This window comes from Osmerus eperlanus, chromosome 24, assembly GCF_963692335.1.
Source record: "Osmerus eperlanus chromosome 24, fOsmEpe2.1, whole genome shotgun sequence".
Taxonomy (NCBI): domain Eukaryota; kingdom Metazoa; phylum Chordata; class Actinopteri; order Osmeriformes; family Osmeridae; genus Osmerus; species Osmerus eperlanus.
The window spans coordinates 6,134,824-6,155,223 of record NC_085041.1 but is presented as its reverse complement, the minus strand read 5'-3'; the positions used below and the strand labels follow the sequence as shown (position 1 = coordinate 6,155,223).

The window sequence follows — 20,400 nt, the reverse complement described above, 5'->3', positions numbered from 1 at the left end:
TCCCCAGCCACCTTCCCTGTGGACACACCATACTGAGATCGAATCTAAACTATTACATGAGAGGTTTTGAACATTTGACTGACATTTATCTTTTCCACACGTGAATTGGAAGTGTACTTAAAATGTACCGATTTTGTACATTTATGTACTGCTAACTTTAATATATGTAAGTATGTAGTACTTAAGTCTACTTTAAGTACATCTTTTTCATCCCAAGATGTGTGAGCAAATCTGCCTGAGGACGATGAGAATGATTCTAATGAGTCATCCAGGGAGTGTTTATGAGTCGTTCACATCAGTATTAGCTCATATAACTCATACAGGCTATTTTATGAACATGTGTCACTAGTGATCAAAACACACTGCACAGCATGTGACATGGAACAGTGTTACTGTCGTTGAGACATACTGTGGGTATTTCTCAGATGTTGGTTGACACCCCATTTTAATAACTGTCCCATTTTAATTGTCCCAGAAATCTTGACCCTGGCCTTTTCCTGTCGCTTTACCCATGTGCTTTTTTAATAATAGACTGCATCGCTCGATTGTCTATCAGACAGAATTGCATTGTCTTGTCTTGAATGTGCTGTGGTAAACGAAGATGTTGGATTGATTCATTGATTGGCTAGCTAATTACTTGATTGATTTGCCTTACCACCAACCAGCTGGAAGGCAGAGCTGAGCACGTCCAGAGAGCAGACGAACATGTAGAGGAATCCCACCAGCAATACCAGCTTCACCACGGCAGTGAGCACCCGCAACACCTTGCCCTTCGTGTCCAACTCTGCTCGGGGACGGAGAGAGAGAGAGAGAGAGAGAGAGAGAGAGAGAGAGAGAGAGATGAGAGAGAGAGAGAGAGAGAGAGAGAGAGAGAGAGTGAGAGAGAGAGAGAGAGAGAGAGAGAGAGAGAGATAGAGATGAGAGAGAGAGAGAGAGAGAGAGAAGGGAGAGGAGAGGAGAGGGAGAGGGAGAGGGAGAGGGAGGGAGAGGGAGAGGGAGAGGGAGAGGAGAGGAGAGGGAGAGGGAGAGGGAGAGAGAGAGAGAGAGAGAGAGAGAGAGAGAGAGAGAGAGAGAGAGGGAGAGAGAGAGAGAGAGAGAGGAGAGAGGTGAGAGAGGGAGAGGGGAGAGAGAGAGAGAGAGAGAGGAGAGAGAGGCTATTTGACTGCAGATCAAGAGGTCCTAGGTTCAAATCCCCCTCTATCCCACCCTATGCAGCTTTGAATACAAATGATCTGCTAAACAGTTTGTACAGTTGTATGTATAAACAAATACATTGTTTATACGTTTTCAATGCAGTTTTCTTTTGTGTGTTTATTTTAGGCGTTGGTCCAGGGCTGGGGCCAGACAGGTGGATGGTCTGCTCACCTGACCACTTCACCCCTGTGTCTTTCAGCTCTGGAAGGTCCCAGGGATCCTCTGCCCCTTCCGTCTCCTTCGACACCAGATCCACCGTGGAATATGCCGGAAGAACCGCTAACTGCCTTGCTGTAGCACTGTCATCCTCTGAGGGGTGGAAGGATGCGAGTGGACACCATTAAGAGGCGTGGTTTGGCTCTATTTGCACTATTTGTTAGAGCTATGTACTTCTGACAAGTTACTTAAAGTTATTACAAGTTAGAATAGTAATTTCAGTATAGCAGAGAATTAAAGATCAGACGTGCATGCTGTTAAAACAACAGAAATCTGGTCCCTGGTTTTTTGCTTTCTGGAGAGGAGAGAAAGGAGGGTGGAGAGAGGAGGGTGGAGAGGTGAAATCAAGGATTGTAGATGGGGGATAGTCGAGAGGTTTGAATCCCCATCACTTCTTCGCTTTGTAAATGTCCCTCAATTATAATAATAAATGATATTCACTTACCAAGTTTATGAGAGGAGTCCTCCCCAACTTCCGGGCGTGGGGCCATGACCTGTTCACGAGAAGCAGGAGACATTGACTGACAGACTCCACAGCTCCTCTTTATGTGAATGCTTCTCAAGTTATTTTGACATCCTCCAACGCAAACTTCTCCTAAGACCATGCTTTCAGACCGTTTCGCAGTTCCCGTTTGCACTATCGTACTTGTCATCATGATTAGACTTTTTAAGACTATTATTAGTAAAAACTTGCGAACCCTCCGTGATTAAGCTAAATAGATATGCGTTTCAACAGATGTCCACACCACAGCTTGCAGCATCCCCCACACAAAACAAAACAATTGGACCATTGAATAGGCTACACTTTTACGCAATTCAATGATAATTAACACCGAGTAAGTTCAGATAGTTAGTTAACATAGTGTTTTAATATTTTGAAGGGAAAAGGTTAACATAATGTGTTGGTCAGGTATTAACTCTTACCTGTTCTGTAGCGAAATCATAGTGTAGTTTCAAGGATAAAGTTGACAGTTTACGCACCTGCAGTGTTGTGTCTGTCAGTCTATGCAGAATTCCTTAACTGGGAGGAGGGTAGTTCACCTGTGCTACCTGCATGAAGTCTAGTGGCGGTTTATATAGCTCTGGGCCGGTAAAATCCGATCGTCCCTGTTCAAAGTTCGTACAGGAACAGGCATCATTTGACCAGTAGCCTTAACAAAAAAAGTATAACACGTTGAATCTATAATGATGTGCCCTTAAGATTCCACGTCAATTTGAAGGAAAAAAATAGGTTTTCGAAGGTCAGTAGTTTTCAGAGGCACGTGTTAACCCCCCCAAATAGTTTAGGAATAATTTGTTTTTTCACAAAACAACATAAAAATCATGAATTGATAAGTTATCAAGAAATATTGATAAGATGTCTTTATGCTTTCAATACATGTTTTGTCTATACATGTTCACTGTTTAAAGCGCATATTGGTGAATACTCTTCAGTTTTCCATCACTTTCATTCCTAATTCACCATACAAGGCTTCAGTGTATTGGTTGGAAACAGACTTGCAGAAGCTACTATCTATAGAAGGTCCGCCACCAAGGTGACTTCGCACCTGCAGATAGTTTATGATGATTGGTGCCCTCTTGTGGTTGCAAGTGGAACGTCATGCATTTCAACGTTCAATAGACAGTGTTCCATACGGTTCACACGTATTTTGTGATAGCAGATCCTCGTTCCCCGAGATTTCCAAATGTTTGACTAAAATAATCAAACGTGTAACTTATCCCCTGTCTGGTATTAGGGTGTGTGGGACTCTTGTAACCTATTACACAAACACACACAAAGGCAGGCCTGGACTGGTAATCTGCGCACTTGTGGCCGATATGATATGATTTGTTTTTTTGCATTTTGTTTTTAATCAACTTTAAATTGGCCAACGACCGGCCCATAAAGCAGGGACAGCGGCCCATTGGTTCATTTTCCATACTGACACTGGGCTGGCCCAATCACATCTCTTAACATTCTCCATCCCTCCCCCTCTGTTTCTTGTGTCAGATGCAGTGGCTCAGAGTCCGACCGATTGTGGTGGGCCGGTCTGAGCAAAAATGCCAGGGCCATTGTTCAGTCCCAGTCCAGCCCTGCACAAAGGCATGCTTGCAAACACACAAAGTCAAGCTGACTCCAACACAAACACACACAACCAAATACACATACACCATATACTCTTATCAATATAGCTTCATGGAAAAAGATAAGGATATTCACTTTTTGACTGAGTAAACAATTCCCTATTTGGCCACAATAAAGCAATTACAATGTTGTGTTAATGGGTTCACTGTGTTATGACAAACTTAAAAAAACAGTGACAATGGTCACTGGTCACTGAATGCTGAATAAACAGAATCCAACCAATACAGTACCATACAGGATAATGCTACACTAGTTGTCCTAGAGTACACACTTGGTCCTGTGTCAGTACATGTACAGGTGCTGATATTGGCATGTCATACTGAACATATAGATGCATGATTCCAACCCTGTCAGTGCTCAGTTGGGGTATCACACAACCCTTCCTGTGTGGAGATGATCTCCCCATGTTCACATGGCCTACCTTCACTTTTAAATCCTAAACATGAACACATGCTAAAAAGATTGCCCTACGACCCACAAAACAGACCATACCAGACATTCAGTCCGCCTCACTGGTTAAATAAGTGGTTTCAGAATCAGAGTAAGAATAGTGTTTAATAGGCAAGTAAATGGTAACAAACAACAAATTTACTTTGGTGGGCAGGTGCATACGGTAAACATAATAAACAAGATAAAATGTAGAAAATGTACAACACAATACTGGCAGAGCTATACAATATAATATAAAATACAATAAAATAAAAAATATATAACAAGATAAAATGTAGAAAATGTTCAACAAAATACTGGCAGAGCTATACAATATAATATAAAATACGATAAAATAAAATAATATAGAATAAAATAATATAGAATAAAATAATATAGAATAAAATAATATAAAATAAAACATAATACTGAATGTGTTCAAGTGACAGGTGTATGAGGTAAAGTGACAGAGTGTCAGTTTGGAGCCTTGCTAATAAGGCTAGTTGCGGAAGGAAAGAAACTGTTCTTATGGCGTGAGGTTTTGGTCCTGATGGACCGCAGCCTTCTGCCGGAGGGGAGTGGCTGAAACAGAGTGTGTCCAGGGTGGGAGGAGTCAGCCACAATCTTCCACGCACGCCTCAGGGTCCTCGAGGTGTGCAGGTCTTTGAGGATTATGAATGATTATAAATAAGAAATCATTTAAGAATAAATCAAAGAATTAAGTAAGAAAATTAATTAGCCGTTGATAAAATACAATCACTCCCAAAGACCCTCAAAGATGCAGCGTTATTAACTATTAAGCTATAAAACCAGACTTAATTATTAGTCTTGCTTATCAGAAATGGTTGATAACGCCTTGTAGATAAAGCAACAAAACTTTATGCTTCTGTGCAGATATGTGCTGATCACATTTACTGATATAGTTATATATTAGTTATATATTAGTTATAGTATATATAGTTATATCTGGTGCTCGGGGTCGGAATGTTGTGCCCTTCGACAAGGCTTTCTCACTCACCCTTTGAAACCTGGTCAGGAAAAACATCTACAGTCCTTTCATTGGGTTTGGAAGACTCATTCCTCCTCCTCCTACTCCTCCTCAATATACCCCGCTCTCCCCTCTCACCCCCTATGCCCACCTCCTCTCTTCCCCTCTCCCTCTACCCCACTCCTCCCCCCACCACACCCCCTCCTGCCCATTTTCTCATGAATGCTAAATATGAAATAAATTAAAAAGTTATACGTTAATAACATTACATAATTCACCTGTCAGCTGAGAATAACCTAAACTAAGAATAGCAACCAAAGGCAGGTACAACACAGCAAAGTGACTTGTGTCTTGGGTCAGATGGAATTTTACGCGCTTGACCTTTGACCTCTATGCTCATGCAGGAATGCCACTCCTCCCTCCTAACATAAGTTTTTGGGTTTGGTTAATTGACATATAGACATATTTGAAGGAACATACATATAAAGAAAACAACAATTTCTTAGTTGTTAACTTATTAAGTTATGCGACTCAAGTAACTAACTAGAATTACACAACTATTCCTGAGGTCATTTGCTTTCGTGACATCATCAGTAAGCCCAGGTTTTCCTCTTAACCCTCGTGCTGCCTTCGGGTCACATGACCCAAAGGTTCATAACGAACCATCGTTGTGTTTACCCAATTTTACCCAATACAAAAACAAATAAAAATAATTTTCTTTTAACCTTCGCAATGTGGGGGGTCTGAGACAGCCCAACGGTTAAAAGAAAATGCTTCACTTTGTTTTTGTATGCGGTAAAGTTGTCGCAATACGACGGTGGGTCACAATGACTGATGGGTCAGAACGACCCGAAGATAACACAAGGGTTAACTGGTCCAAAGAAAGAAATACAGTCTGGTTGCAAAGTTACTAACCCTGTCCACTGAAGGGGACATAAACCTGGGTCTCTGTAGGATATCAACACTTACAACCTCATGCCTTGTGATGGTTTCCTGACATCAGCGGATTAGATTCCCAGGCCATCCTGGTAGTGAGAAGTGGCCTTGAATGTTTGCCCCGCTTACACACACAAACACAAGAGTCCTTCACACCTGTCACATCTACCACCCAGGGATGGTTTCCAAGGTGACGGGACCGCACACAACTCACAGTTACACATTGACCACGACTAAACCCATCGTTGCCCATGTGGAGAGCATCTCACTGCGCCGTGTCTTACCGGATCACAACCTTTACCCTCAAATCTGCCGCCAATGTCCTCCACCCACTCCGGATTAAAAAAGGAGATAGGAGCAATCAATGATTTTCAACAACACAACGTGGACATTGGATCAAAGTATGTCTTGCCAACATGTGTAACCACGCAGATAAGCGTCTCCGAAGCCCCAAGGATCTCCAAGAACCCGTATTGCTTCATCCATCTCAGAGTCTCTGGCGTGAAGCGACATTCTTGACGGGTCGGTTATGGCAGCAAAGTTAGAGCTAATGATTGTTGTTGGGGCCTTTCAGTCGAGCTGCTTATCTCCCGGGTCAGTGAGTTCAGCTCGACGGTAGTCTCTCAGGAGGAGGATCCTAGCTGGGCTGGGCCCAGAACCATAAACTCTCAGCTGCTGGGAACTCGTCTTAACTAGTTCTGTGTGTCAGAGAGTGAAGTTGTGTCAAGGTCACTATCAAACCAGGGGGACGACGACTTTGGAAAATGACACATCGGCAAGTCCGAGTTCAATTGCCAGTTTGGCAGCTTGTTCATATCAAATGAGATAGCATTTACAAGCAGTGTCACAGCATGCTTCTCCGATGCCCACAGATCAGCACCTTTAACTCACCTAAACCCTCAGAGAAGATGAGGAAATCCCTCAAACTCTCAGAGTAGAAATATAGGCTAGAGAAACCTCCGGAGGAACAATTCAGCGAGGGGATGCTCTCCTCCAGAAAGAGATATCTAGACGGAAGGTTGTTTCTGAGAGTGCTAGTTTATACTGGATGAGTATGGGTATGAGTATACTGGCTTGATCAGAGATGAATGACATCAGAGACAGATGCAGTGTTTAGCGGGGTGGGGTTTCTTTGCCACACCTTTGGGAGTGTCCATCATCTGAGCTATACTGACCAGCAGAGGGCACCAACTACCACACAATATACTGGAATTCAAATCAGCGAATATACCAGATGTGACCAGTTAGTGAGGATATGGAGCACAGACAAGGATGTAGATATACTACACACAAACACACACACAAACGTTTGCAGAAACGACAATTTTATTCATTTACACATGCACACACACATTTGCAGACTCCACACTTCTACACAATCATACATACACAGACACACACAAAGAGCTATTCTCTTTCTGTCGAAGAAGTCTGCCATTTTCCAAGCAGACCAATACTGCTGGCTTCATGTTTGTGGTCAGCTCATTCAGCACACACACATCCCAGGGTGGAGAGACCTTCACGTCCAATCTGTATCACATCCCGCAATGTGATGACGGTTTCCTAAATGTCTCAGTTTTGCTGTGACTACAGTTGTAGGATGAGAGATCTATATGTTGTGGTTTTAATGCAGATAAAACGTTAGGCCGACAAGCCAAAGCTTTATTACGAGCAATTACAGTAGCCCCTTGGTCGACAGTCTCAGCACCAAGACAAATTATAGGGGACAAGGTTAAACGCGACATAAACAGGAGCTTAGGTCGTGATCATAGGATATGCCAGAAAACCGCTGACTTGTGGAGAACGTTTTAGAAATCAATATAATGGCTGAGAAACCTAAATAAACGAATCGCTTTAAAAACGAGGGAGGGGACTACTTTTCACATCGCCCCCGTTTGATCCAACTCAACGGCGAATGGTTGCAATTTTAAAGTCAAGGTTAGCCATCAACACCAATTTATCTGCTCCAAACGGCTTCCTCCCGCCTTTCGCCGACTCGCCTCTCAGCGCACGGCCACTGCAGGGTCGCACAAGCTGACACCGCGCGGGTAACGGCCTCGTCGGTGATTGATCGGTAACACTGCCTTCAAAGCGCTCGGTATGGACCGGTAGTTATTTATTTCCCGAAGGAAGATGAGAAATGAAGCCGTGACCTCTCAGAGCTGTGGCCATTTTCTTATCTCCAGACGGGAAAGAACGTGGATTCGAAAGAACGCTGACGGTAGAGTTTCAGTCTGCTGTAATATTCACCGTTTGGAGGAGCAATTATGGGCTTATCTGTGTGACTGGACATTTTAAATCAGCGACTCTCAATCACAACTTATTTAGACAGGACTAGGCCAGGATTCACTGTGTGAATCATATCACATCATAAACAATAAGGGCATAGTTCATAAACGGTTATATTATTATATAACGATATAATACACTCAAATAATGACAAGATAGTTACTGTATATGAGAATATGTTTATTGAGAAAAATTGTCCTGTAAAAACGGTTCCCAATGGGATATCATCTTCCCACTGTCGGCATCCATCTTGCTCTTCAGTAGCGGAGCATGGTCTGGAGAGACAAGCACAGGTTTGTTCACGAACACATTCAGTAGAGTTGCAGAGTAATAAAGAATCACAGCGGGAGAACATAAGTAACACCATTAAAAACATCATAGGGGGAACTGTGAAATATAGAGGGAAAGTGAGAGAAAGAGGGGAGAGTGAGAGAGAGGAGGGAGGGGGAGAGAGATACAGGAGAGGAAGACAAGAAAGAGAGAGAGAGAGAGAGAAGGGTGAAATAAATTCTCAGTCTCATTTGTGTTCATCAGCTCATTAGCGACTGTGGGAAGGTTCATGAGGTGAAAGTTCACGGTGGCCGTGCGGGGTGACTCACGTCGCTGAGCCAGTCCGTGAAGGCGGAGGTGCGTGTGAACACGGTTGGCTTCTTCACCTCGTTGCAGGTACGTGACGACACAAAGCTGGTGACTCCCTGGACATACCAAAGTCCATCCGAACCCTTACAGTTCAGAGGGCCTCCGGAATCACCCTGGGGAGGAGGCGGTGGGCGGGGGGGGGGGGGGGGGGGGGAAGAGAGCGAGAGAGAAAGAAAGAAAGAAAGGGAAACAGAGGACGGGAGAGAAGAGATAGTGATGACCTTTGCTAGGACAGAATTAGCAATACTACACCAGCTGTATTTAGCACACACACATGCTAATACTGCTAACTGTTCCTAGTGTGTGTAGTGAGATCCTCACAGGCTTATCTACTGATGGCATACTTGCTACAATACATATATTGTTCTAGCAACAGGTGGAAGTGCGTTGTCCTCACATTGCATCCCGAGATCTCGTCTCCTCCAGCACAGATCATGGTGTTTTTCACGTTGATGCCCCACCAGTCGCTGCGGCTGCACACACTGTGTTCCACCACCGGGAGCATAGCCTGCTGGAGACGGTCTGGCATGGGCCCGTGGGCTGGGGGGGGGGGGGGGGCACACACACACCTCACGGTTCACACACACACACAGCCTGACCACCTAGACCAGAGGTCCCCAAACTTTTTTCTGCGAGGGCCAGATCATTTTTCCTTTCTTTAATGTGGGGCCGGGTTGGTCTGTAACAGAAAATGACATGGGCCGGACTGCTGGAGTGACTACCAGTATTATTGTGGAGATTTTATGATTTTAAATTGATTAATTATGCGAGATTAGTTAATTATTTTGTTATGCACTGTACATCCGTACATGTCAAGGGATATATAGCCTATTAAAAGAGCATTATTACTATCGTAATTACCTTTTTTCATGTTCATTGCTATTGAAATCAAAAGGTACATTTTTTTTATTTTTATATATATATAAAAAAAGAAAGTCTGGCATTGGGGCTGGTCCAAATGCGTTGGCGGGCCGTATTAGGCCCACGGGCCATAGTTTGGGGACCCCTGACCTAGACAATCACTGGATATAGCTCACTTGATTGCCTATAGGTCTCAGGTTTGAATTCCCGCCTCTTTGTAAGTGGCATTGAATAAAATGCTACTGAGCTTAATGAACGCATTCATATTTTGAAATAACAGCCATGCGGTGTGCCTATGTGAGTTACAGCAAGGTCTAGCATCTACCAACTGGCCCTCCTGGCTCAGGGAGGAGAGGATGTGTTCACCAGAGCAGGGGCAGAGAGGAGGATATGATCTAATAACAGAGAGGTGGAAAAGATGGAGTGATAGAGGAAAGGATGTGAGAGAGAGAGAGAGAGAGAGAGAGAGAGAGAGAGAGAGAGAGAGAGAGAGAGAGAGAGAGAGAGAGAGAGAGAGAGAGAGAGAGAGAGAGAGAGACGTACTGTAGAGGTTTCCCCAGCCGGTGATGAAGCAGGGCGCCGCGTGGGCAGGGATCTCGCCCGCCTCCGGGAGACAAGCCACGCCCACCTGCTCTGTCATCGCAGGGGCCTTGTCCAGTTTGAGCAGGGCCAGGTCGTTCCTGGGATTCGGCACAGCGCACGAACACACGGCATTCAGGTGGCATTCACGTGGGGGGGGGGGTAAGTGGTGAGATAGCTGCGCGTGCTGTGGTCTCACCCGCAGGCCACACAGTCGATGTTCCAGCTGGGATGGACCACGATGCGTAGCAGCTCCCTGGTCTGCTCTGAGCCCTCCTGCAGGGTCATGTCATGCTCCCCCATCACCACGCGGTAGACGTCTCCAGGCCTGGGGGGCAAGGGAGGGGGGGGGGGCGGGGGGTACAGTTAACGAGACGATTGAAACGCTGTTCTGTTGAGTCTCTTTTCCTAAGATCTCATTAGTAGAGTATCCCGTCTGTCTCCTCTGGGTCGCACCATTCCTGTCTGTCCACCGTGGCTCATACCATTTCTGTCTGGGTCGGACCATTCTGTGTGTGTTCTGGGTCGTACCATATGCAGTGTCCGGCGGTCAGGACCCAGCGAGGGCCGACCAGAGTTCCTCCACAGGTGTGGTGGTACCTGCTGCCATGCTTCACCTGGAGGGAGATCTGAACACACGACACCTCAGTAAACACCAGAGAAACTACAGAAACGTCTTCAAGTTGATCCCAAACAAAACACAGGCATTACAGGGTTTTTTTTTTAAGCCCAGTGTCACAGAGCGTTGGGGTAGGACCCCAACGCAGGAGAGACCGGCAGGCGGGGTTCCAAACAAGGGTTTTATTTGTGAACGGGGATACAGGCAGGATACTCAGAGTAACATAGGCAAAGACAAGGCAAAGACTGGACACAAAAACAGGAACTGAAATACACAGAACTTAACAAGACACAGGTGTGTAGCACAGTCCACAGACAAAGCACGGTACCATCACACCTTCTCCTACCCCGACAAGGAAAGGGTCTTCCCCCTTTGCCCTTCTCCCAGAGGAGAAGCTTCAAAGCTTCTGACCCAGCATGGGGTCAGATACAGAGGCCACACGGCCCACAGTATCAGAACAAAGGATTTACAAGGAATAACTTTCTTAAAGGATTTACAAACATATTCTCAAGGACTACATGGCTCATGGACACTATTTCAATGACAGTAGTTGATGTGTTATAATGTGTGTTTTTCCCATTTACTTAGAACGTTGTTTAATTGAGGTTTGATTATAACTTCCCTTCAAGTATAGTTAAGTCAGCCAATCTGGATATCAAAATGATTGTACCATACTAACAAAACCATTTACGAATGTTGTATTGTTATATTCTGAAGTTTGAGCATTCCATGGACAGTTGAAATAACGGAACTCAAAAGGTACAGCTACTTCACACCTAGGCAGATCTCAGGACGACGCCCAGGTGGGGGGAAACTGACCAATGAAAGAGGTCACCTTCACGGGGACCCCCCCTTTTCCTTTGGAGTATAAAACCCCCAAACGTACAATCACCCCCGCTTGTTCGTAGGATTAAACTGAAGTGCTAGCTACATTTCTAAACTATTCCTCTCAACCTGCAAATTCACTGAGCGCCCGGAACTTTGGCCAAAGATTCCGTTGTTCTATTTTCGTTGGACGATAACGAAACCATTGACTCTACCTTTCTTCAAACCGACAAAAGTAACTACGATTTGCAATATTTCTTACCTGTGACATATTGGCATGTTGTGATTAAATTGTTGATGTTTGATTGTATTTTACAAATGAGTTAGCTTAACCCTCGCTAAGTCAGTTGCCCTTGCTCGTCCATTGTTACCACAAAGGCCTACCTGTCCCCCTCTACCCCTCTCTCTCTCTCCCTTCCCCCTTTACACGCTCTACACAGCCATTGTGTTGCTCGCCCTCATTTGCATCCAGCCACTGCACTATTCTGACTAACCCATAACTTATCTGGTATTTGTTCATTATAATTACATTCTCCTAAATAAATCATTGTGTATAATATTCGCGTATCACTCACGTTATCTGATCTGCTCTACTTTCATAGAATTCACAACTTTAAGATTAGACTGATTATTACGAAGGCTATTATTTAAATATTATTCAATAAGGTTTCCTCTATCCCTTTAACAATAAGAGGTGGTGCCCCAAGAACTACATACTTTATTATAAATTAAGTATTGCTAATCTTAAACGAGCAAACCCCGCTACATATTGGAGCCCCGTGACAGGCTTTGAAACAGATTGAAATGAGCGATCTATAACGGAGATACATTTTCCGTCTGAAACCCACCCTCCCACCCTTTTGGTTAAATTAACGCTCCGTTGTATTTAACTATTCCCCCAGATAGCTACGGTTTTAAACACTGTTTGAATACTGTGCTGTGTACTCATTGAATTGGCTTTGTCGTGAACAATTGGCTATTTGTGTGTAACTAACTAGCTTCGGAAAAGCTAGACTTGAGCGGAGGTACGCGCGTGCGCAGTGACACTGCGACCCGTCTCATTTCATCTTGTGAAACAAAGGCAGCGCTTCTACATGAAGGCGTAAGAACCTTTTTATAGAGTCACAACACTACTATTTTGGTACCATACACGCTTCGGAAAGGTGTATTATAGTAGTGTTGGCCATTTGGGTTGAGTAAATCAACCAAGCAACTGATAAGTTGCCATTGTCTAGTTAGAGGTAGATAACAGACATTGATCAGTCCAAAAGGACTTTGATTTTGAAGGAGACTACGCAGCTCTCTACATTAAGCTATATGCTTCTACCTTGTTAAACAATTGGTAAATTGATTAACTTAGCTTTTCGGAAAAGCTTCACTTTGTTTTGCATATAATTCAACATTAATGTAAACACTCAACCTCTAGAATCAGTAAAGTAACAGTAAAATAATTATTGAGACAGGAGAAGCTGCTTATTTAAGGACCTTTATTGTTGCTTAACCGGAAATAGTTACCTTTCGTGAACAAAGACCTGTAATTTGATTTTCATTCCGCGCACTTAAAAGTGGAAGTTGTCAGAATATCGGCGTTGTTGACCATACTGAACTGTAATCCTATTTATCCCTCATCAATATACAACTTTAACAACAATCGCTAAATAATAATTAAACGTAAAGTGTATTATTTTTAGTTTGCCCACTCTATCTGCGATCAGTCCAAAAGGACTTTTGTTTGGAAGTAGCCGAACAACGCAGCCTGTACTGCCACAATATTGTTAAACAATTCCGAAATTGATAAACTAGCTTTTCGAAAAGAAGCTTCACTGTTTCGCATTCAATTCGAGGTGAATGTAAAACCCTTGCCCAATTTAAAGCTACATTATAGATGCAGCAACAATTTAGTTCATTATCTGTTTGATTCTACAAGCTAAACCGGCTAACTTAATGTGCTATAGTATTTAAATACATTGTACTTTCTCAGTCCAGTTTAGGCTAAAACAAATCAACAGCTACTCAATCTAAATTCTCTAATCGTTTATAGATACTATAACAAGATTACTGAAATTAAGATTTAATATAGGCCTACAAGAATAAATAATTTGTTTGAATCTTTGATCCTGGAAGGTGACTTCAATATTAATTTTAATTTCTGAATATTAATCTCAGTTTTTGATTGTTAATCTTTGAATATTAACTTCTGATTTTAATTTTAGTATTGATTTGATAAACAATTTTTTTTTTTTTAAATCTTTGATCCTGGGTGGTGACTTTAATATTAATTTTAATTTCTGGATATTAATCTCAGTTTTTGATTGTTAATCTTTGAATATTGACTTCTGATTTTAACCTTAATATTAATTTGGTAAACAATTTTATTTATTTTCTGAATCTTTGATCCTGGATGGTGACTTTAATATTGATTTTAATTTCTGAATATTAATCTCAGTTTTTGATTGTTAATCTTTGAATATTGACTTCTGATTTTAATTTTAATATTAAGTTGGTAAACAAAAAAAAAAAAAGGAAAAGAAAAGTATATATATTGCTGCCAAAAAGAGAACCACTACAAAACTAAAGTGCCTATCAACAATTATCACAATAGCATTGTGTTAATAACTTCCAGTAGCCGAACCAAACATGTCTCACCTCACGGAAGCTGAGAAACTGATTGTCCACCTATCCGAAAAAGAAAACCCAAGATATGTGGAAACGCTGACCGATCTAAATTCCGATATGATCACCAGGAAAACTCAAGAAGTGGTCATAGAAAATGTAGGCCAAATATTGAGCAAATCCCAAATTGTCAAATGCCTATCCAGCCTCGGTCTCAACTATGCTGCACTACTCAGGTTATCAATAACAAAAGTCAACACACAATGGACACAGGCTCTCCAGGATCGAGAGGATGCTCTCAAGGCGGCACAAAGAGAACAAGAGCACAGGAAACGATTGGAACAGGAAACCAGCGACCTGGCTGTTGAACTAGATAGAGCTAAAGCACAGCTAACGGAACAGGAAACACAGCTAATACAACAGGAAATAACCCTCAAAGATGCCCTCAAAGAAAAAGAAAAGGAACAGGACCGACGGGAGCAAATGGCACAAAGAGAACTGGAAAGAGCTAAGACACAACTAATGGAAAAGGAAATAACCCTCAAAGATGCCCTCAAAGAAAAGGAAAAGGAACAGGACCGACGGGAGCTAATGGAACAAGAAACCAGTGACCTGACTGGAGAACTGGACAGAGCTAGACAACAGCTAATGGAACAGAAAACAACCCTCAGGGATGCCCTCAAGGCGAAAGAAACTGAACGAGATATCCGGGAAACACTTCAACAGGAGAACAAGGAACTCGCTACGGAACTGGGAGACCTAAAAGAAGAAATGCAGGGGGTTCAGAAAAGCAAAAAGGACTCAACCGCCCTCATGGAAAACACTATTAAGATGTTGGATGAAGCTAATGAAAAAGTAGCAGACTACGACCACCAAAAAGAAGAATGGCACACTCTCTACACAAAATTCCAACACCTGGACCAAGATCTCTCACACATCACAGCTGACAGGGAGACAATGAAGGGGGAGTTACAGGAAACAAGAAATGAACTGCTATCTACCATTCGTAAGCTGAACAAGGCGAACGCCACAATCCAGTCCACAGAAGACCCCGACACCAACCGAAGGTGGGGAAGAGACGACAGAGAAGTAGATCGGCATTCAAGAAACCAAAACCCAAGACAGCTGCAATCACCTGAAGCACCGCTCCACTCAGAATACGAAACAAGAAGACCATATAGGGATACATCCCCTCCCAGCCAATCTCTGTACCAAGCTGACACGAATCCACGAAGGATGAGGAGAACAGAAGATGTGGAACAGCAGAGCAGAAGACTGTATGACCAGAAAATGGAGCTACAATTCCAACCTGAACGTCGCGGTCAGACCACAGCCCCAAACAGATGGGATGACCATGATGAACCCTCACGTTCAGCCTATCCACAAAATGCATGGGAAATGCATGACCTGCCACCAGCAGTGTCACTAGATCTGCTATTGAAAATTAGCAGGAACATAGAGAAGTTCGATCCAGACAATCCCACTCAGAGCATTGAGATGTATCTAGAACAACTGAACTCTAATCTCGAACGCCTGCCTACAGCTACAGACGCGGACAAGCTGTACCTGTTGAAGAACACCTCTTCCAGCTCAATCAGAGCCCTGCTTGACAGGCAACCTGCTGGAGAACGCCACAGCTATGACATGGCTTGCCGGACCCTCAAGGCTTGGCACTCAGAAAGTAAAGGCTCCTGCTGCACTATCGCCCTGCACACAAAACAAAAGGCCAACGAAAACCCAAAGACATTCTATGAGAGGCTCCGGAAAGCCTATTTCGCAACAGAAAACCAACCCGGAGGAGAAGAAACTCCCATGTTCAAGTCAGTGTTCATCAACAACCTCTCCCAATCCATAAAACCCTTCATGACGACCTTCGCGAACCAGGAAACCATGACGGCTCTGCAGCTGAGGGACATGGCATATAAATCATGGGCGAACAACAATCGATCCCAAGACTCAAATGTCCATGTGGTGGAATCAGACTCACACCTACAACTAGAAGGAAGAGAACTCCAGAGACCCTACGAACCCAGACCCGCCTGCAAGCAACCCTCCTATTATGCACGAGACCACTCAACAAGACCCGAACAATATCAAAACAATTACAACAGACAACCCGACAACAACTATGAATACAAACAACACTCCTATCACGCAAGAAACCACTCAACAAGACCCACACCGTACAAAAACGAACACAACAGCCCTGGACGACATCCGTCAGACCCAGCATGACTAGAAGGCCCCAACACGGAAAACACACCTCAAATGCTCCCCATTGGATGGAAGAAAGGGAACAGGACCCGAAAACACCACAAACCCACAAGAAGACGACCTCCAGAAACAACAACACACAAACAAGCCCCACAGTTACACACATTTCTGGGTGAGCTTTCCAGAAAAGGAAGAGCTAACCGAAGCTATGTCCCCATCACACTTGAAGATGAAGTGCCCTGCGAAGGATTGCTGGACACGGGTGCAGAAATCTGCCTGATTGCACCCACCTTGGCCGCTCAGCTAAAAGGAATAGCCAGGTCAAACAGAAGATGGATTAAAAGTGAAGATAGTGAATTCAACATCACAAGCTTCACCCAAAACAAAGCTCCAGTCACAGAAACGCTGTACTTGAAGCTAACGTTTGGGGAAATGTCCCTAATCCACCCCATCCATGTCTCACCGCTTGAGACCGAAAAGCTGCTGATTGGACACGATCTACTCAACAGACTGGAACCCCTCATTGACTTCAAACGAAACCAGATGTGGACCAACGTCGAGAAGCCCTATCCACTGCCTCACCCTGAAGTCCAAAACACAGTCTTCACAGTGGAAGGGGGGGGAGATTCCACGTCTGATCCACATCTCTCAGAAGAGGACCGAATCCATGAGTTAGATGGCCGCTCCAGACCGCCCCAGAGCTACGCCACTCACCCATCAAGACACAAGATTCAAACAAAATCAACACAACGCCATGACCGTCGGGTGCCATCAGAAACCCACCTGAGACGAGAAGCATCACAGGTCCAAAAGAAGTCATATGATGCCAACTGGATGAGAGTGCAGAAAGTAGGAAGACCTACTATGGCCACGAAGCATCCCAGAAGAAGCACCCCAGCTGCAACAAGCTGGCACAACCCCCGGAAGAAACCATCACTACTCGCGGGGACAACAGGCCATGCACAGAGGCCTGGCCTGGCCTTATACCAGCAACCTGACCCTGTCAAACTGCTGACGAAACAAGTGCACAACAGGTGCCTTAGCCAAAATGCCTCAAAGTTCAAGAATGAATGTTCCTTTAAACCAAAAATAATAGGAAAATACTGTCATGAGACAAATATGGCTCCACCAATCTATCAAATTTTTTAATCTGTTACCAGAAAACCCAACATGAATGACCTTGAGGTACTGTCAAAATAATAGGCTACAACGCCTCATAACCAAACTACCCTGGCCCCTGACAAATGAGGTTTATGACTCCAGGAAGTCAAAGCCCACTCCCACTCCTATCATTTTATTTTAATCTTTCTCCTTTCTTTCCCTTTCCTTTTTCCTTTTATTTCCTTTCATTTTTAGGCATAGAACCTTAGCCCAGAGAAATTTAGTAATAGGACCCAAGTTAGCCCCATTGATTCCTACATTGTTTAGAGTCCACTCATGCCAATGTGTCCAGTAGAAATGCTATCGTACTGTCGTGTTTGTCTGTTCTCTGCTCTTCTTACGTGCCAACAGCCCGACGACGTCGAATCATCGGACGTTGCCAGCAGGGGGATATGTAGCACAGTCCACAGACAAAGCACGGTACCATCACACCTTCTCCTACCCCGACAAGGAAAGGGTCTTCCCCCTTTGCCCTTCTCCCAGAGGAGAAGCTTCAAAGCTTCTGACCCAGCATGGGGTCAGATACAGAGGCCACACGGCCCACAGTATCAGAACAAAGGATTTACAAGGAATAACTTTCTTAAAGGATTTACAAACATATTCTCAAGGACTACATGGCTCATGGACACTATTTCAATGACAGTAGTTGATGTGTTATAATGTGTGTTTTTCCCATTTACTTAGAACGTTGTTTAATTGAGGTTTGATTATAACTTCCCTTCAAGTATAGTTAAGTCAGCCAATCTGGATATCAAAATGATTGTACCATACTAACAAAACCATTTACGAATGTTGTATTGTTATATTCTGAAGTTTGAGCATTCCATGGACAGTTGAAATAACGGAACTCAAAAGGTACAGCTACTTCACACCTAGGCAGATCTCAGGACGACGCCCAGGTGGGGGGAAACTGACCAATGAAAGAGGTCACCTTCACGGGGACCCCCCCTTTTCCTTTGGAGTATAAAACCCCCAAACGTACAATCACCCCCGCTTGTTCGTAGGATTAAACTGAAGTGCTAGCTACATTTCTAAACTATTCCTCTCAACCTGCAAATTCACTGAGCGCCCGGAACTTTGGCCAAAGATTCCGTTGTTCTATTTTCGTTGGACGATAACGAAACCATTGACTCTACCTTTCTTCAAACCGACAAAAGTAACTACGATTTGCAATATTTCTTACCTGTGACATATTGGCATGTTGTGATTAAATTGTTGATGTTTGATTGTATTTTACAAATGAGTTAGCTTAACCCTCGCTAAGTCAGTTGCCCTTGCTCGTCCATTGTTACCACAAAGGCCTACCTGTCCCCCTCTACCCCTCTCTCTCTCTCCCTTCCCCCTTTACACGCTCTACACAGCCATTGTGTTGCTCGCCCTCATTTGCATCCAGCCACTGCACTATTCTGACTAACCCATAACTTATCTGGTATTTGTTCATTATAATTACATTCTCCTAAATAAATCATTGTGTATAATATTCGCGTATCACTCACGTTATCTGATCTGCTCTACTTTCATAGAATTCACAACTTTAAGATTAGACTGATTATTACGAAGGCTATTATTTAAATATTATTCAATAAGGTTTCCTCTATCCCTTTAACAATAAGAGGTGGTGCCCCAAGAACTACATACTTTATTATAAATTAAGTATTGCTAATCTTAAACGAGCAAACCCCGCTACAGGTGGACACGATAACACTAACGAGAGCAGAACACCACAGCAATCAACAAGACAGGTGCAGACAATGACACAGGGAAACGCCAGGGCAGGGTAAAACCAGAGAAAACAAGGGGGGCAGGGCTGTGGCTAGTGTAAATTCTGTATGTTTTGATGGAAACTGCTTTGGAATAAAGGGGCTCACACGAACGGGATCAAATATTCACGTTACAAATGTAATGTCAACATGCTACCTGTCACCTCACCAATTATAGGTTTAGAGGATTTATTACAGGTTTAAACAGAAAACTGTCACGAGGAAAGGTACCAAATAATTCCTATGTATCTGTAACATGACTGTTGACACACATTTAAATAAACTTGAGACTTGCACTGGTGTGACTATAGAGAGGTGGGGGATGAGTGAGGCGGAGGGTGAGGAGTGTGAGAGGATGTTGGCGGAGGGGGGCGGAGAGGGGCGGAAGGTTGCTGACCTGCCAGGGCCAGCTATGAGGTGTTGCGTCCACTCCATTCACCACCCTGCTAGTGGACGGCTCCACGGCTGGCTTTCCACATCCGTGCGCTGGAACACACACCGCATGGACATGCTAAAAACACACACACGGATGCACGCTAAAAACATGCCAAATGCATGCACACACACCAAACAGGCATGGACATGCTAAAAACACGCACGCATGCACACACAACAAAACCTATGTCACACAGACATGCTAAAAAACAAACATCTGGTGTGTGTAGCAGGTGTGTCTCCAAGTGTGTAACCAGGTGTGAGAAGCTCTACTCACCATATGCAGCCAGCAGTAACAGCAGGGACAGTCTGTGCAACATGTTGTCAATAGGGGTTTGCAGCTCTGCTCTTCGGAACACACCTTTTATACCCTCTGCCTGCCTGACTTGTTAGTCTGCCTGTCTGTCTGCCTGTCTGTCTGTCTCCATGCCCGTCTATTGTACCTGCCTGTCTCCATGTCATACTTCCCTCTGTCCCCTGCTCATCTTATCAGACCTGCTGCAATGGGCCTGGGAAG

At 43.9% G+C, this 20,400-nt stretch overlaps 1 protein-coding gene and 1 pseudogene across 1 annotated transcript; both read right to left on the bottom strand.

The window, feature by feature from the left end:
- The window catches only part of LOC134011368 (sodium-dependent phosphate transport protein 2B-like), a 7,919-nt pseudogene extending 5,536 nt beyond the window's left edge, over positions 1 to 2,383 (bottom strand).
- A 5,954-nt stretch (positions 2,384 to 8,337) lies between these two features.
- LOC134011255 (chymotrypsin-like elastase family member 3B) lies at positions 8,338 to 20,400 on the bottom strand. Its single transcript, XM_062450801.1, has 9 exons — positions 20,327 to 20,400; positions 20,161 to 20,289; positions 19,846 to 19,934; positions 10,788 to 10,885; positions 10,456 to 10,584; positions 10,221 to 10,357; positions 9,214 to 9,356; positions 8,777 to 8,929; positions 8,338 to 8,452 (listed from the first exon to the last, which is right to left on the bottom strand). Exons 2-9 carry the CDS (start codon positions 20,201 to 20,203, stop codon positions 8,435 to 8,437), a joined length of 810 nt encoding a protein of 269 aa, XP_062306785.1. The 5' UTR covers positions 20,204 to 20,289; positions 20,327 to 20,400; the 3' UTR covers positions 8,338 to 8,434.

Excerpts from the sequence above, each read along its gene's own strand:
- LOC134011255 (XM_062450801.1), bottom strand. The coding sequence starts at position 20,203 with ATGTTGCACAGACTGTCCCTGCTGTTACTGCTGGCTGCATATG. Across the intron at positions 19,935-20,160 it reads GTTACTGCTGGCTGCATATG|CGCACGGATGTGGAAAGCCA; the intron begins GTGAGTAGAGCT and ends TGTGTGTTCCAG. Across the intron at positions 10,358-10,455 it reads ATCGACTGTGTGGCCTGCGG|GAACGACCTGGCCCTGCTCA; the intron begins GTGAGACCACAG and ends GCCGAATCCCAG.